The 19,040-nt window shown below is 47.4% G+C and overlaps 2 protein-coding genes across 2 annotated transcripts; one reads left to right on the forward strand and one right to left on the reverse strand.

The window, feature by feature from the left end:
- The first annotated feature begins 13,710 nt into the window (after positions 1-13,710).
- On the forward strand, positions 13,711-15,030 carry LOC117861597 (tetraspanin-8). Its single transcript, XM_034745172.2, has one exon. The coding sequence runs from the start codon at positions 13,903-13,905 to the stop codon at positions 14,767-14,769; it is 867 nt and encodes a 288-aa protein (XP_034601063.1). The 5' UTR covers positions 13,711-13,902; the 3' UTR covers positions 14,770-15,030.
- A 367-nt stretch (positions 15,031-15,397) lies between these two features.
- LOC117861598 (uncharacterized protein At4g14342) lies at positions 15,398-19,040 on the reverse strand. The gene is made up of 5 exons (XM_034745173.2): positions 18,874-19,040; positions 18,723-18,793; positions 17,823-17,908; positions 17,623-17,746; positions 15,398-15,787 (listed from the first exon to the last, which is right to left on the reverse strand). Exons 2-5 carry the CDS (start codon positions 18,726-18,728, stop codon positions 15,740-15,742), a joined length of 264 nt encoding a protein of 87 aa, XP_034601064.1. The 5' UTR covers positions 18,729-18,793; positions 18,874-19,040; the 3' UTR covers positions 15,398-15,739.

The following is a 19,040-nucleotide window of genomic DNA, read 5'->3' on the forward strand; positions in this document are numbered from 1 at the left end:
TAGACTGTAGAGCAATATAGTCTTGGCACGCCGCATGCAAGCTGCTCACTTGCCATAGCCGCTGCCAGCGTAGGAGCCGGCTCTGGAGCCAGCACCGGAGCTCCCGTGTGGGCCAGCTCCGGAGCCGCCGTATGAGCTAGCTTCGGAGCCCGCGCCGGATCCTCCATCACCGGCGTTAGCCGCGTACGAGCCGGCCCTCGAGCCAGCGCTCGAGCCTCCACCACCGGACCCCGCGTTGGAGCCGGCTCCCGACTCGGCGTATGAACCGGCACCGGACCCGGCCGATGACCCTGCACCACCGGACCCCGACCCAGAGCCGGAGCCAGAGCCAGACCCGAAGCCCGAGCCAGAGTCGCCGCCGCCGCCGACGCCAATGCCAACCCCTGAGCCGGCTCCCACGTCGCCACCCGCGCCGACCCCCAGACCGCCGCCCGTGCCGACACCGACCCCGCCGGTGCCGCCGAGGCCGACGCCCAAGTCCTTCCGGGCAGCAATGTGGCGGCTCTCAGCCGCGAGAAGGCACGACGCGATCACCGCGGCGCCGAGGACGACGACGGCCGCCTTCGCGTGCGCCATCGTGGCTCCGTGCGCGCATGCCATGGGATCGAACCGGCGCCGTCAGGCGCTGTGTTTGCCTGGATCGCGCCGGAACCAAGAACTCCTGCGCTTTTGTTCTCGGTGGCGACCGGCGAGCTAGCTTCTTTTTTGCGTCTAGTTAAGTGTGCGATGGTTGCGGAGATGGCGGGGTTGCGAGCCGGTAGAAATTTATAGGCGCGGGTGGAGGACACGGCAACGCGGCGTGGCTAGTGGGGTATGCGTTGGTGGCGCGAGCTGGTGGCGTAGGCCGGCGAGGTCGCAGCTGTAGTGGAGGTAGTCAATAATGCTGCGGTGGCGCAGATGGGCGCGCGGGCGAAGTCGACACGTTCGAGGCCGAGCTCGTGCATGCCGCGATCGATCGGGCTGCGTCGGGGTCGTACGCCTCTTGAGTCTTGACCATGGTGCGGAACTGCGGATGCACGGTGGCCAGCTGTGTGCCTAATTACGTTTGATTGTGGTTTAATTTGGAGATTGGAAAGTTGGAGAAAGTTGAACTAATCTAGCTCGTGTTCCTGCGTGGATAATTTATATCTGCATTATCTGGATGCAATATTTGACTGATTTGTTAGTGCAAGATCGCTTGCGGAAGTGGTGTGTGGTGTCATGCCAGTGCACGTCATTTTCTGTTGTCAACCATGCAGCGTTGCAGGAGTGCCTTTGGTCGTTGGTCGGAACTCTTCGGTTTCACTTATGTGGGCCATCAGGCCGCACGGAGCATGCGAGCGGATTGGGCTCAGTTTATAACTCTTTGCATCTGCACTTTAGTACTTTACAGGGATCACCCACATTCTCTTTGCGCACGTTTTTTTTTTGAAAAAATAGCATTTACACACTGAATTTCAAAGGGGTCTCTGAACTTTGGTGCCTCACCCGGCCTGCGGGCCTGCCGAGCAAGCATGTCCATGTCTTCCCGTTTGAGCTGGTCTGTTGGATGCTATGGAAACGCAAAAACCCATAAATGAAGTGGTCTAAAAATATTAAAAATTCATAACTATGATTCAGCATTTTTTAGTCCGCTTTAATTAGGTCCATGCTTGAACTGTTTCAGTTTGCTGTTCCAGCATTTTGTTAGTCCTCTTTAGGTCCATGCTTGACCTGAACATACACAGTTCCGTTTCAGTCCGATTCAGGCAAGGTTTGCCCAATGCAAATATAATGTCACAATGGTCAACTTTGTGCTTGCAAAAAAAAGGTCAGCTTGATCTTGACTCATGCTTGGTCATGAATTCTTGCTGAATTCCACTATAACATTGTTATTGTTCAGTTCTGTTCGGACGTAGCCACTTGGAACTGTTGATTTCTTTTTAGTTTGATATGGTCACCGTTCGCCGAGCAGGGTTTTCAATTTTGGGCACACCGCACGCCCTTTCAAGTTTGAAGGGAGAAGCAAACGCGCTTTGTAGCACGATGGTGTCCCCTCCCGGTGGTGAGCCCACTCGCCCGAGTTCGATCCCCTACGAGAACGGTTTAAATGTTGCACCAGGATTTATTTTCAAACTTAATTCTGCAGGTTATGGACGTAGTGCGACTTCGTTGATATCTGCAGGGACGTTATGTGTTTGTCTGTACGTTTATATACTATACTGTATCGTAGTTGTCCAGGTTAAAAAAACGTAGTTCCAAGGTTAAAAAAAGTTATGTGTTGTGCGACTTCGTTGATATCTGCAGGGACGTTGTGTGTGTATAGTTTGTAGGTTTAGCGTGCGTACAAAGAGCGTGTGTGGGTGTAATATGTGTTTGTCTGTACGTTTATATACTGTACTGTATCGTAGTTGTCCAGGTTAAAAAAAAGTTTTAAGTATACTGTACCGTGTCCAGGTTAAAAAAAAGTTTTAAGGGAGAACTATTAATTCGAGACCTTATGGTTCGGTTTCACATCACAAAGTTTACGTGATGTGTGATGATGACATATGAGCAAGAATCTACGTCTGTGCACTATTTTTTGAAAACAAAGAACACCGTATATACCTAGCCTTTGTCCGAACCGAACCTTGGATCTACTTACTTGTATGTTGCCCTGTACGTCTACGTCTAAGCTTATGCATCATGTTAATCGACAAATTAAATTGCCTACCCTGTCCAGTACGAACCTCCACTAAAAACACTACACTACAGACATATGCGGCGACCTAGCCGATCAAAGTTTCAAATGTCGGGTAGGAGTAGGACGCACGAAAGTTCATTTTTATTTTAGCAGGGTACGCATATGGTACAAGCCAAAAGAAAGGTACGTCTTGGATGGAGCTTGCTCAATTAATAGATTCTCTAACAAGCAAATGCAAATATGTCTTAAAAAAGTACCAGTAGCCGAGCACCGCAACGTAAAATTGCTCCACTGACGCTAAAACATGCATTCAGTCCATTTATTTTCAACTCGAATAAAAGTTTTAAAATTCATAACATTACTATAATATCTTTCATCACAAATCTAATGATATATACCATCTTATTGGTCAATCTAAATGCACATTCTATGAGAAATATAAGTCAATTTGGAACTTTGGCTAGCCCCTCTCTGGTATACAAAAATTTTGGCCTCAAATCAAAGAGAGGTCATTCATATTATTTGTTGGCCATAGCTAAAATTTGGTTTGGCCGGTAACACATATCAAGCCCGACCGAGTTAGAGAAGTCTTGCTGCAAACTTTGTAGAACACGTCATCATGAATTTACGAACGGACAGAGTACAAAGAATGAAACAAGTTGGTCATTGATTTTACTGCAACCCAGATCTTCCATACTTCCACGTTGATTCTCAAACTTGACTTTGAGAAAGCCTATGATAAAGTAAATTGGTCCTTTTTACAACAAGCATTAAGAATGAAGGGTTTCTCTCCTTTATGGTGCAAACGGATTGAAAATAGGCAGCGTGGGCTTTAAGGTGAATGATGATATTGGGCATTTTTTCCAAACTAAAAAAAGGATTGAGGTAAGAGGATCCTTTATCACCAATTCTCTTTAACATTATGGCAGACATGTTACCAATTCTTATCACAAGGGCCAGAGATAATGAATAGTTTAGGGTCTAGTACCTCATTTGGTAGATGGAGGGTTCTCAATCCTCCAATATGCCGGCGACACGATTCTCTTTTTGGAAAATTATTTAGAACAGGCTAGAAATTTGAAGTTAGTGTTGTGTGCTTTCGAGAAGTTATCTGGCCTAAAGATCAAGTTCCACAAGAGTGAACTTTTCTGCTTTGGAGAAGCTAAAGATATTGTAGGGGACTACGTACAGCTTTTTAGCTACAAAGAGGGGTCATTTCCTTTAAAATATCTGGGCATCCCTATGAACTATCGTAAAATCTCAAATAAAGATTGGAGTCTGATCAAAGAACGATTCCAGAAAAAGTTGAGCAGCTGGAAGGGTAAACTTTTGTCAGTAGGAGGAAGATTAGTGCTAATAAATTTTGTGCTCTCAAGTTTCCCAATGTTTTTCCAATAATTATGATGTCTTCTTTAGAATACCTAAAGGGGTGCTAAAGAAACTGGATTACTATTACTACAGATCCAAATTTTTCTGGCAGTGTGATGAGCACAAGAAGAAGTACAGAATGGCCAAATGGTGCATTCTTTGCAAACCAAAAAATATGGGAGGGCTAGGAATCACTAACCTTGAAACCCATAATAGATGCTTGCTAGCAAATGGTTATTTAAATTTCTGAATGAGGAGGGTATGTGGCAAAATCTGCTCAGGAGAAAGTATCTAAATCATAAGTCATTATCACAGGTTTCTAAGAAGTCAGGTGACTCGCATTTCTGGTATGGTCTAATGGAGGTTAAAGACCAATTCCTCTCATACAGCAGATTTAAAGTTGGCAATGGAAGCCAAACAAGACTTTGTGAAGATTTATGGATAGGAAACGATACTTTGATGAAAAGGTATCCTTCGTTGTATAACATCACAAGAAGAAAAAATGCAACAATAGCTAGTGTGCTAAGCACGATCCCCTTGAATGTGTCATTTAGGCGTGCATTGATTGGAGAAAGCTTAAGGAAATGGTTCCTCCTTGTTGCAGAAGTGGCAACATATAGTCTCTCTTATTAGAAGGATGTTTTTGTATGGTTACCGAATAGAACCAAGAAGTTCACGGTGAGATCCATATACACAGGCATTATGAGAAGTGAAGGCACACCATCTTTGTGTACTTCCTGGAAAATAAAAATGCCACTCAAAATCAAAGTGTTCATGTGGTACCTAAAGAAAAGTATTATATTGACAAAGGATAATCTGGCTAAGAGAAGATGGCAAGGTAGTACCAAGTGTTGCTTTTGTAGTTCTGATGAAACAATACAACACTTATTCTTTGATTGCCATATGGCAAGGTTCATTTGGAATGCGGTTTATATATCTTTCACTATTCAACCACCTATTACTGTTGCTAATTTGTTGGGATCTTGGCTTAGAGGTTTCTCTGTAAAGAGTAGAAAACAAATTCTTGTGGGCACTTCAGCTCTTTGCTGGACCAGAACCATTCCCAACTCTTTTTTGCATATCATTTTCAGGGAACCTACTGGACAAGATCATGGTCACTTCTATCTAAAGAGGAAGAGAAGATTAATTTGAAAGAGAACTACCGCAAGTTGGAGATCATGGTCATGGAGATCTTCAACAATTTTGGATGGAAATTCAGCAACAGACTGAAAGCCTAGTATTTTTAGTCTCTGTGACCTGAACTTGATTTAGTTTCTTTTTGATGTAACGGTGGTCTGAGGACCGCGGTTTAAACTTCCCTCTAGCTGTGAACATTCACTTTGTGAATGGTTCAGACCGGATGTTTTTCAATCCTTAATCTAAAAAAATGAGCTTCAGAAGTACTTGAAGCACACATTTCATTTTCCTTTGCCTTGATAGTTGTTTTTTTTTCAATAGTTGGTGTCTTATTGCATTTTTATACGAGTGTCTTATTGCAGTTGGTAGTATGTGCCATTTCGTGGCAACACCGCCCACGTCCCATTTAATATTAGGCCTTCCAAAAAATACTCAGAAAGCTAAGCTCATACCAACGTGGTAGCTGGTAAAAATATGAGTGCACGTCAGAGCGAGGCGACACGAGCAAGGCTGTCAGCTCGTTGCTTTGGTTACGAATTGATAGTCACAGACAGCCGGCCGGAACAGCTCTTGCAAGACCGGCTGATCGTCCCTATAAATATACAGTACACCTTACGCTGCCGATTATCTTTCAGCTAGCAGAAGCGGTAAAAAGAAACTACTAGTAAGCTATACCCTTCTCTGTTCTCTCTTCTCCTGCAAGCAATGGCATCCCGTGCTCAGACGGCCGCCCTTGTCATGGCACTCTCCATCACCGCTGCTCTACGGGCGGCCGATCTCGCCAGCCAAGGCCACGAGCTCGGCAAGCAGCCGGCGGCCACCGCAGAACCCGCAACCGGCGAAGGCCCTGTCGCTGCCAGCACCACCGCGGCGCTCCTCCTCGTCTCCGTCACCTACTTCCTCAACGTGATCGTGGTGCACACGGAGCTCATTTTGGCCCCCGCCCCGAACGGGATCGTCGTCGCCGCGCGACGGAGGCTCGCCGCGGCCACCCCCAGCTTCGCGGGCGTCGTCGCGTCCCTCCTTGCGCTGGCCGCCGCGGCGTATGAACGTGGCCGCTGGTGGCCGTAATAACAGCTGGCAGGTGATGTTGTCGTCATGGAATAAGGAGCCGCGCGTTGGAGCGTCTTGACTCTTGACGTCTTTGTGAGTCGTTTGTCCGCCGCCGCCGTATACGAGTAGTACGCATAGTACTTCTGTACTTGCCAATGGTCGTGTGTTAGTGATCTGTTCCGTTTACATGGTGTGCTCTGTCCTGTTCTAGAGAGCTACTGGCCTATTGCTATGCTGCATGCATATGCATGTGGATGCATGATGTATCATGTATGTTGCCGTGTCATGCTAGATCTTCGAAAACGAATTTCTTGTTTTGATAAAAAAAAATCCATGCCGCTGAGAAATGATTAAGCTGGTGACGACGGATACATCGATTTCATTCCTCCAACTAAAGAAATGGCTATAGTAAAAAGTATGATGAAATTACCGACAGCAAACCCATCTTACACAATTGAGACTCCAAAGTCCAAACCGTGACATATTTACAACAAAACGCATGCAAGAAGAGTGCCTCCATAGCAGCGACAGCGAACTTACATTAAAGAACAAATCATTCGTCGGGACTCCCAAATTCACAACAGCCGGCTGCAGGGACGCACTACCCTAAACCCTATCAGCAACGTTGCCACCCCACCTATACCGGCCGATCCTGCAGTTGCAATTTTACGTAATTTCTTATTTACCACTATCATTTACTCAAGTAGACCCCACGTGTCATGACGGACTAGGGATAGTAAAATGTTAGTGTCAGTGCCAGTTTGGCAGGGCTCCGGCTCCTCTGAAAACGGCTCCGGCTCTGGCTCCTCTGGTGGAGTGGCTTCTCCGGCTCTGGCTCCTCCTTTTGGAAAACCGTTTGGCAAAACGACTCTTCCGTGTAGTTTAAATTGGTTGGGTAAGGTGAAATACCCATAATACCCTTTTCTTTTCTTTTTTTTCTTTTCTTCCCTCTTTCTTTTCTCATCTTTCACTGTCCTTTTCTCTTTCTTCGTTATCCGCCTCCCACCGCCGGCACACCCCCGGCCCCCGCCGGCCACCTCCCGGTGTCCCGCCGCCGCCTCCCGCGGCTGGCCCCCACCTCCCGCCGTCGCCTCCCGGCCGTGTCCACCGCCACCTCCCGACCGTCTCCACCCCCACCTCCCGCCGCCGCCTCCCGGCCGTCTGCGCCGCCGCCTCCCAGCGGTCTCCGACTCCCACCGTCTCCCGCCCCCGTTAGTCCGCCCCCACCTCCCGTTGTCCCCGTCGGTCGCCTCATCCTTCCTCCAATCCGCCGATCCATCCCAACCCCATCTGCTCCGCCGCCGCTGGTGCCCACAGCGCGCTCCGCTGTCGTCGCTGCTCCTCGCCATCGTGCGCCGCCGCTGGTGCTGGTTCGAGGCAAGGCGCACGCAAGGAGGGGAGCGAGATGCGGAGATGGGGCGAGTGCGACAGAGGGAGGTGCAAGCGCATGTGACGGACGGGAGCCGCACGCACTTGTGGGGTGGAAATTTTGGCGTAATTTTGGCCAACTCGAGGGGCACTTACGTAACGATTGTGCTAGGCGTGCGGGATGGAGCCGACGGAGCCAAAAAAACCGGCTCCACCTCCTGCGTGTAAAAAGGGCTCCGGCTCTGCCTGGCTTCTCCCGAGGAGCCCTTCTCTTTTTCTTCCTTTGGCTTGGCTCCATCAAAAACGGATCCGGGAGCCGTGTTTTTGAGCCTTACCAAAGGAGCCCTCAGTTAAGAAACTGCCGAACCAATTAAGGCAAGGCACGCAATGCTGATTCGACGCGCGAGCGTCGTGGCACTCGATTCCTGACCACCGCTCAACTCACCTCCACGTGGTGGGTCCTGCCAACAGCTTTCCACCTTCTTTCCCCTCTCGGTAAACCACTGAGGCGCAGTTTGGATAAGTGAGGTTAATTAGGTGTACGAAATATAGATTAATTACAAAATTAATTGTACAGATGGAGTCTAATTCGCGAGGCGAATCTATTAAGTCTAATTAATCCATGATTTGATAATGTGGTAGAATTCTACAGTAACCATTTGTTAATGATGGATTAATTAGGCTTAATAGATTCATGTTGAGAATTAGCACAGGGTTCTGCAATTAGTTTTATAATTAGATCATATTTAGTCCTTCTAATTAGCATCCGAACATCCGATATGACACTGCTAAAGTTTAACACGTAGCATCCAAACACCCCCTGAATCCATCGAGGCCTCTCTCCCCATTCTCATAGGCTAAAGTTTAATCTGGATCACATTGATGCTAACGAGAGTATTAAATATAAGCTAATGATAAAAATAATCGCATAAATGAGAGCTAATTCGCGATACGAATCCATCAACCTTAGTACATGATTAGCACATGTGATGACCTGTGTTAATTATGGACTTATTAGACTTAATGGATTCGTCCTGCGAACTGGCTCTCATTTATGCAATTATTTTTATCATTAATCTATATTTAATATATCAAATATTGGACGTAACTCGGGCTAATGCCCGGATCCGAACACTCCCTTATCCGGTGGAGGAGGAGGCCCACCCGCGGCGGCAGGCGCCGAGCGCTGCCGAGAACTCGAGGTCCACGCTGGGCGCGGAGGCCCCCGCGCGTGCCGTGTACCATGGGGAGGAGGGAAGGAGCCCGGCGTCCGACGAGCTCAAGGAGGCGGCAATCGCCGAACTGGCTTCTCGAAGAAGGGGTGTGCGGTGGCGCGACGTCGCTCCGACGAGTGGCGGTGGACGAAGGCCGGCGCGTGGACGAGCTACCCTTCCCCTTCGCTGCAGGTAGGTGGCTCAGGCTCCGCGAAGCACGCCCGTGTCTGGTTTCTATTTCGGCGAGGCAGAGGTGACCGGCAGACTGGAAGTACCGGCGGAGCCTACGGGAGCAGTGGCGACCGGCGAGGCCACCGGCGGAGACCGGAGGCAGATGTTTGCCTTTTTTTCCTTGAAAAGGCTGCTACAATGGAGAAAGAAAAGTTATAACTTTTCAATAAGAAAAGTTATGTTTAGAACTTTTCCCTTTTTCAATAAATTTTCTTTATTTCCATAAGTTATGTATATAAGTTTTTTAATTTAAAAAGTTGCACGTATAACTTGTGTTATGTAAATATGTTCTGCATAACTTTATATGTCAAGTTATCTGAACAAGTTTGTCGAAAGTTTACACAAAGGTAAAAGTTATATGCATAAATTTATAACTTTCTAAAAATAAAAAATGGCGGAAAAAACTTTCCAAAAATGGAAAAATCGGTGATTGTCGGAGATCGAGGCTTGCGAAGCCTCCGACGAGCGCCCTCATTAGCAACCCCCGGCAAGGCAGCGGCTGTGATTCAACACAATGCCCGTAGGAGGAAGAAAATGCCGATCAATGGGCATAGCTAGCATGCATAATCATCTACTATGTACATGCAGAATTCGAACTTGAACCACAAAAATTGTGAACGGAGCTAATAACAAAACCGTGTGCATGTCTGTCTAGTCTAATCATATCTTTCTCGATCAATACCAGGCACAGAAAAAAAAAAAGAGGTCTGGTTTAGTTCACTTCAAAATCCCAACTTTGGCACTATGCAAAAAGAAGATTCCCCATCACATCAAACTTGCGGTACATGTATGGAGTACTGAATGTAGACGAAATCAAAAACTAATTGCACAGTTTTGTTGTACTTTGCGAGACGAATCTTTTGAGCCTAATTAGGCCTCGTTTGTTTCTTTAGCACCTCCTAAAATTTCTGTCACATCGAATGTTTAGATACTAATTAGGAGTATTAAATATAAAATAATTATAAAACTAATTGCACAGATGGAGACTAATTTGCGAGACGAATTTATTAAGCCTAATTAGTCCATAATTTGACAATGTGGTGCTACAGTAAACATGTGCTAATGATGGATTAATTAGGCTTAATAGATTCATCTCAGGAATTAGCCTCCATCTTAGTAATTAGTTTTATAATTAGCTTATATTAAATCCTCCTAATTAGCCTCCGAATATTCGATGTGATATGAATTTTAGTCAGGACTAAAGATCCAAACGCCGCCTTAGTCAATATTTGGATAATAATTCACAAATACAAACGAAACGCTACAGTGTTGCTACAGTAATTTTGACGCTCCAAAGTTGGGCAACTAAATAAGGCCGAGGATTCGTCTTCCTAGTGAAAAGGCCGGGTGGACATCGCTGAGTAGGCCGACAAGTGCATAAAGCAATTCAGCAATGCCTCCTACCCCTAGGAGGTAATCGGTGCACGTTATGTTATTAATTATTCCAGGCTGGCATTTCCAAAAAAAAAAATCCTGGCTGGGAGTCGCACGCTGCAGGTAAGAGAGAGAGAGAGAGATACTATGAAGTAGAACTGTCAGGTAAAACAAAACTCTGTGCCTTCGCGCGCACGATGATACAGTTTAGCACAAATTAGAGAGTAATGGTTGCATGAATAAAAAATGCAAGTCACCATCATACTCATACATATAGTTCGTTAACACATACACATATATAACTCCCCTGTCGCCCAGCATTAGGACAAGGGTTTCTCCGTACGGAGCAGTAGCTTTCATGACTCCCCTCCAGCTCAATTTGGCGTTGTATTCGGTAGTTTAATTATTTGTCCCGTTGGGATTAAGAATATTTTCTCTTTTGAGATGACAGGGATCGTCTTGTTTCTAGTATTTTCTTTTATACTAGAGTAGAAACCACGTAGACGTACGTATAGTACCCCACTAGTTCTCTAGAGGCTGTTGTATACTCATATCAACTCCTCCTTTTATTCCAAATTGTAGATCATTAGGTTTATGAATATTATTATGCATCTAGACATACGCTATATCTAGATGTATAATAATATCTATGCACATAGAAAAGACAAAACGACCTGGAACGGAGGGAGTATTATAGACGATAAACCGCGAGCCAAGATGTCATTTCTCCACTCATATCAACTACTCCCTCTGTCCTAAATTATAAGTCGTTTTAACTTTTCTAGATGCATAGTATAATCTAGATAATAAATTCTACGAATTTAAAAAAATCAAAATGACTTATAACAACTTGGAACGGAGGTAGGGCCTGTTTGTTTCCACCATTCTAAAGTTTTAGCTCCTAAAAATTTTTAGGCAATTTTTAGGCACCTCCTAAAAGTATGTTTGGTTCCACAGCAATTAATAAAGTGGTAAAATACCCAAGATGCACCTCTCCCCACCAACTATCTCTCTCTCTCTCACTCATCTCTTCTTCCTCCTCCAGCCGAGGAAACAACGAGCTGAGCAGAGCCCGTCCGCTGGCCAAATCCCCAGCCTCCGCTCCACCATCTTCAAATCGTCGCCTCCCACGGCTTCCTGACCCCCTCCTCTTTCCCCTCGACCACTCCTTGTCCGCCGCCGTAGCTCCTGGCGCCGGGGATGTCAGATCCCGCGGCCGCCATTGCCGTCGGCCCAAGCTCGGGCGCCGCCGCCGAACACCACCTCCCCGGCCTCCTCGTCCCCAACAAGCAGCCAAAACGGGGTCGTGGTGAAGCCCCGGTGCTCCTGCGCTCATCACCAGCCGCTCTCCCTCGCCGTGCCGGTCTCCCGGCACCGCTCCCCATCCGCCAATCTGTCGTCGCCCGAAGACCCTGCTGCGACGCTTCCTCCTCACCGCCGGCCCCTTTGCTGGTGAGATCCCCTGCCTCGTCGAGCTTCCCCTTTGCCTCCCGCGCCGCCGCGCCTTGCCATTCCCCGTTGCCGGCCAAGGCCACGGCCGGCCATGCGTTGCCGGCTCGTGCCTGTGTGCGTGGGTGTGTTGAGGGTGATGGGTGGCGGCGGCGGGCGGCGGGAGTCGGGCGGGAGAGAGAGGGCAATAAATGAGGGGTAGTGGGAGTTCAGATCTGGTTTTAGGAGGCTTTAGGAGGGGGTGGGGGACTAAAATTTTTGAGGCTCCTAAAATAATTTTTGAGGCTCCTAAAATGTTTTAGTCACCTTTTAGGAGGAGTGTTTGACACTTTAGTCAGGTTTTAGTCACTTTTTAGGAGCTAAAATTTTAGGAGGGTGGAAACAAACAGGCCCGTAGTATCAGGGAACTGGAGATCACGATTCACGAGCCCATTCGGTTTTCTTCCTGTCCTCTCTGTCGGGCCGCTCTTGCAGTGTTGCACATCAGCATTGTCCCAACGCCCGCACGTCAACAAACAACAAGCGGAACGGAAAAAGGCGTCAGTTTTGGAGCAGTTAGCCCTTTCCGGATAAAATGTTGGCTGTTGGGCGTATGGCCCACAGAGGCCACAAAATCGCCCCAGTTTTGGAACATTATTGACCCGTTTTTTTTTTTAGGGTTGGAACATTATCGACTTGGTGTGTCGTCAAGGGATTGCTAAGTGCTAGCACGGTAACATCAGATCCACTAATCCAGCTTTTGGCAATGGCAACATTTGCAAATTGCAGGTTGCAGCCCCACGGTCCTGCCACTAGGTGAACCGGACGGGACATGTTTATTTCGTGAAGCATATGTAGATCTTCTTGGTCCTTTTGTTGTTGTATTTTTTAAGTTTTGTAGCTGCTACATTTTCTGTTTGTCACCCTCTTCTTTGACTTGTTACCACTGGCTGCCAGTCCCACCTCCCACTCAACCAAGGTGGCACCTGCATGCATCAGAGGGTGACAAAAACGAGTTGGGTTTCAGAAAAGGGAAAAACAGCATTCGTCTCCTTGGAATGGAAAACGTCACTCCTACGGCGTAGCTAGGTCCAATCGTGATCATCGACAGGGTAATTAACCTAGCAACCGTGACGCATCAGCTAACATAAGCTAGTAGCATCCGCGCATCCTACCTGCTCTTATACATGACGGAAATTTCAAAAAGATGTGCCATAAATTTTGTAAGGATCGAGTCCAAGCTACTGTCGAATGGAGTTGACACTTTGACAGCATCGAAAAGAACAAGTCAAACATGCCGCCCGTGTAACTTCAGACCTGAATTGGAGCCGCATCGAAGCTCTCCCATATTGGCCATATCACGGTGCCCCCTGTAGAAGTAGGAGGGAGTAGGAGCTGTAGAACCACGGGCGCGGCGGCACCACTCGCTCACCAGTAGTAGTCGCGTGTGACTCTCGGATTGTTTCTCGAGCAGCTGCGGGCGTGCTTCCGCGAGACCGCGACGCGCGACGAACGGTCCACCACTCGCACATCGCCCTCCCCATTTATGAGGAGGGGGCGTCGCAACGTGCGGATCTGACCAACTCTCGTCGCGTTACCACAAAAGTCCAGAAGCAGTCAGCCAGTATAGGAGACTAGTCGGAGCCTCGGAGGTCAGCGGAGCAAGCAAGCGCAGAGGAGTGTCAAGTGTGTTCACTCCCAACTCCTCATGCTGCTCGGTGCTCGCTCCTGTGCCTCCTGCCCTCCTGGTCCTCGCTCCTGCGCGTGGCGACGCGGCCCTGGCCGTACCAAGCGCCGGGCCGCTTGCCCGTTGCCCCCGCGGCCTACCACTCGCAAGGACCACACGGTTTCCGCAGCTCTGCCACAACGGTTAAACGAACGAAATTTCCGGCGCCGCCGCCGCCGTGGCGAAGTCAGCCGAGCTCCCCACTCCACGCGCGCGGCACTGGGTACCTCGCGCCTCGCCAGTCGCCACGGCACCAGACCATCACCTACAAATACACGCGCCCGCCCACCCAAACCTGGCGAACCACAGCCTCGAACCAACAACCAAGAACGCTTCCCCGCGCGCCTCGACACCCGCCCGGCATGGCGATCCGGATGAGCAACAACGTGATCTGCGCGCTGAACCTGGTGACGCTGCTGCTCTCGGTGCCCGTCCTCGCCGCGGGCGTCTGGCTCCGGTCCCGCGCCGACGGCACCGAGTGCGACCACTTCCTCTCCACGCCGGTCATCGCGCTGGGCGCCGCGCTCGCGGCCGTCTCCCTCGCGGGCCTCGCCGGCGCCTGCTGCCGCGCCAACTGGCTGCTCTGGCTCTACCTCCTCGCCACGCTCGCCCTCGTCGCCACGCTGCTCTGCTTCACCGCCTTCGCATTCGCCGTCACCGCCAGCAGGCCGGGCGCGGCCGGGGACGAGCAGCCCGGCCGCCTCGGGGGCGGCTACTCCACCTGGCTGCGGCGCCACGTCGAGGGCCGCAGGAGCTGGGCCCGGATCAAGAGCTGCCTGGCCGACGCCGGCGTATGCAAGCGCCTGGAGGAAGACGGCGACAAGAAGGAGGCGGCGGCGGGGACGCTGGCCCGGCTCGTCGGACGCGGCGGCCTGTCGCCGGTCGAGTACGGATGCTGCAGGCCGCCCGCGAGCTGCAACTTCACGTACGCGGGGGGCACGGAGTGGACCAAGCCCAGGCCGAGGGGTGGCGCGCCGCCGGCGGCCGACCCGGATTGCGGGAAGTGGGACAACGACGACGACAAGCTCTGCTTCGGGTGCCGGTCGTGCAAGGCCGGCGTGGAGGGCGCGCTCAGGCGGGACTGGAAGCGCGCCGCCATCGTCAACGCCGTCTTCCTCGCCTTCATCGTCGCCGTCTACGCCGTCGCATGCTGCGCCTTCAGGAACAGCCGCCGGGACAACTTCGCCTACCACAGCAGCCGCGAATGGAAACAAGGCGGAGACGCCTAATCGAAATGCTAACCTGGAGGACAATCATCATCAGCTGCAGCTGCTGCAGGGTGTCAGGTGGTTAGTTCAGTTTAGCATTTGTAGTTGTAGCTTGTATAGTTCTAGTACAAGTATACATGATAGTACTTGGCTGTCTGTATGAGCAGTGAGACAGTGACTCAGTGGTAGCCTGGTAGGCTCTGGATTCCTTAATTCCATTTTCCGCTTTGTTCATGTATATAACCTGGTTTTCCTTACAGTAGCTTCCATCGTTTCCCTGTTTGTCATGGACTTCAGAACTTGCCAATGTGAGAGTGCCACCGGATGAACCTCCATCGTCTATACAATCTTTTTGCTGTACGCTAGAAATTGCCAATTTGAGACAGGCGGCCTTTTAGATAGGAATGGCAACTCCAAATACCAAGTTTGCAGCTGAACCATCTGGCCTACAGTTCAACTCTGATGCTATTCTCCCCCCTGAATCACTTATCTGTTAACTCGATATATACGAACCAGCTCGTTGTGCATCGTAGGGGATTAGTATTTCCTAGAGAAATCATTCGCTACGTCGATATACCAACATTTGCATAGGCACCACAGGCATCTCGCCAGTACATTTTCTTCCACAACGGATAGAACACGCCAGAGATACAACAGACAACAGCTAACATTTTCTTAACAGTGCATACATGTTCCAAACATTCATGCATCGTAATAGATTGATACTCCCTCCGTAACAAATTGTAGCTCGTTTTGACTTTTCTAGGTGCATAGCTTTGGCAAAGCTATGCACCTAGATATAGTATATGCCTAGATGCATAACACTATCTATGAATCTAGAAAAGCCAAAACGACCTACAATTTGGAACGGAGGGAGTAGAAGACAAGTCAATAGCATACACAATATGCTTTAAACTTGAGTTGCACATGGTATCACGGTGGCTAAACATATGTTGCTCTCTTGCTAAGATTGAAATTATGCACCAGCTCCTCAGTCTTCGTCTCTCTCAGGAGGGAGGCCACATGGAAGCAGCATTTTCTGCAATACAGAAACAGTAGATTAATACTTCATATTGTGATGCATCATCAATACAACTGTTTGTTAGAAAACGGTCAAAGATGCAAATGCAAATAGCGAAATAAACATAGGCCAAACAAATAACAATCTTCTGATCCTATTAACACTTTTTGCTAACAAAATTGGAATGCAATCCAATGAAAATGATGGAAGGTAAGATGCCAAGCTCATACTCATGTATTGGGGCTCATATCAAATTGTGTGCACTACAGTTCTGCGGCTCATATCAAATCATGTGTACTCCAGTTCTGCAGCTCATACACAGTTTCACATGCAACAGCACCACTAAGCTGAACCAAAGTAGCTATATTTCCATTTAGTTACTCGACACATATACAGTTCCAATGGAGAATGAGCAAAGGTTTGGAACTCATTTGCTTCAACAGATATGCTGTGAGTACAATCAGTAACAGAACTGGCTTTAGCGATTATTTTATCGGCTAAGACCTGTTTGTGTTACTTGCAGCTATCTAGTATTGGGGTGTGAGCAATGAATTATTTCAGAACCTCTTCCTGCCTACAGTACAGATTAAAGCACATATGCAGTTCCCTGGCTAACTTATTAAAAACCAATCTTTGATTTGAGTGCATCATTAACTACTTCTATGAATATAGTCAATTGTATGTAGATAGCAGAACATTTATCTTAACGAGAGATAATTATTTTTATTTACTATGGGTCCTCGGACTAGCATTGAGTATCCATCCCATCCCTTGAAAAGAGTGATTCACAACATCTATTTATATAGCACTGTGGTTTGTCAATATGCACCATTTGCATAACTGTAAGCTATGTCTCATCTAATCCCTTATTGGGACCTCAACACAGTCTCCAATATAACACTTTGACTAGCAATATCTACAGAAGTATATCACTATGAATTTGAAATAATTATATATTATGCAATATATGCTTTTATAGAAATTGATGGTAAAACTTTAAAAAGGTTTGACTTAGGACAATCTCAAACATAAGGTGGTACTAATTATGCATCATCTACATTATTACTTTCAGCCTTCTCAGCTGAACTGCAATTTGTACCTATTTTGTAATGAAAATTCTTAAGAATTTCAATTCATAGACAATTCTATTGTTATAGACACATGGAAATATGTGTAGGTGCCAAAGTTAGTTTACAATGATAGACCTTCATCTACTCTGCCTTATACCCAATCATCCCATCTTTCTTGAAGAAGAGGAAGCTCCTAATTCTTAAGGTAGTATCATGAGAAAATAATAATGCTGCTCCGGCTAGTTTCTGACAAAGGCAGATTGAGTTTTTAGTATAAAACTGAAACAGATTGGAATTGAGGCCAGCAGAGAACTTGTGCCATTTTGGGCTTGCAGAGACAAATAAACGATAGTCATTTTGGGCTTGCAGAGCAAAATTTCCCCCTTTATTGGTTGCCATGAACTTTATCTTAATTCTTTATTGGTCACCGACAGCTTGTTACTTTAGTTTTGTTGTGTTTGTAATTCATGAAACAAGGAGGCCTATTAATTTGTCATTAGGAAATATGATTCTGGTGATGAAAAGTAGACTCAAAATGTTACTCTTGACAGATTTGTTGTTAAACAATGTAAAGCTAAGAAGATATCGGTAAGGAAGAATCGCCCTTTAGTCCTTCAGTACGAACGCTTGTGGTAGTTACAAGATGAAGTCTATATATACTTTGGTTATTTGCATATTATAAATATAGGCCTCCATTTTGCGTTTCGCACCAGGGCCACCGAAACTTAGGTACGGGCCTGCTAATAGCTTATTAAGAGAGTGAAGGCAAGTTGCCTTGTATACCTGCATGAAATTGTAATGTTCTCTTCCAATAGATTCGTTCTCAGCAATGGCAAAGTACGCCAACATTGGATAGTGCCCAATATAAGAGGCATAGCTGTCCCTCTGGATGTTCACAGCCCATTCGCTGTAAATAAAGAAAACATCAACCTTAATATCTTAGAAGTTAGTGACATCTTTTGTTACAAAGACAAGGTACTTACAATCTGGTCAAGTCGGCGTGTCCTGTACCGACATATTTGGCTTGAAGATGCTCAAGCTGAGAGTTTATGTTGAACCTATCGCTAGCCTTTGAAATAGTAAGTTGAGTTAGAAATGTTGCATGCAAATTGTCAAAGAAAGTATAGCTACAGGACAGCACAACGAAAGACTAAGATACAACTAAGCCAAAGTGAGCTTAAAGAAATCAGAAGCTCCACAAGAATAGGTAATACCCGCAGGCCGCAACAGTAACTTAATATAATCCAACCAGAAATGAACATTGCAATAGCTGAAATTTAAAGCGCGCAAACGCAAATGGACTTTACCAAATAAATAACAGACCAGCAAAATTCCTGCTCTTACAAAAGGTATATCATGTTCCTATCACACCAGGGGTTATGTGAAATGAGCCATACACCTGGAGTCCTACTCCACAACACCCCTTGAAAAAAAGAATGCACACCAGCAAGACTACATATCTTATATGAATTTAACATACTCAAAACATTACTGCAAGTTCAGTAAAATAAGAAGCAGCATGTAGTGCTTTCATTAGTATGATTAAAAAGAATAGAAATTCCACCATCAAGCACTTAAGCGCACTTTCAATTTTATACTACACTAAATTCATCAGGAAAAAAGGGATTCAGTTCACTGTTTTACAGGCCTCTATCTTCACAATTTCAAAACAGGGCAGGAACAGGAAAAGCATTGCAGAACTGGTTCCCTCGTTGAACCAAAATGAAAACTGCTAGGATCACAGCATACAGAATACAGATGCACCAATCTATTATTTTTAGGTGTCCTAACCGCAGAAGAGAAACAAGCGCCTGCATGTATCAGCCACGCACAGACAAGCAACCAATCGAGAGAGATAGGCCAGGGACTAGAGGACCACCAACCTGCATGGTGGCTGATTGCTTTGGTCCGGCACCTCACGCGAGATCTGGGAACTTCGGAATCAAAAGCGTGCCTAGAAGCGAAAGGGGAAAAAAAAGAAGTTCGTGAGTCGGGACGGATTCCATGGCAGGGGCGGGCTTAACGGGGGTTCACCTGCGGTATGGCGGGAGCCGGGAGGTGAAAGCGGCCGGCGGCCGGCGTCCGGCGTCGCGGGATTCACGGTGGTCCGCGGCAGATGGGCGGACCGGCGGAAGGCAGCGTCGGAGCAAACTAGGGTTTGGGAAATTCGGGGGTCGATGGCCGATGGGGAAGGCTGGAGA

Source organism: Setaria viridis, chromosome 6 (assembly GCF_005286985.2).
Source record: "Setaria viridis chromosome 6, Setaria_viridis_v4.0, whole genome shotgun sequence".
In the NCBI taxonomy this organism is placed as follows: Eukaryota; Viridiplantae; Streptophyta; class Magnoliopsida; order Poales; family Poaceae; genus Setaria; species Setaria viridis.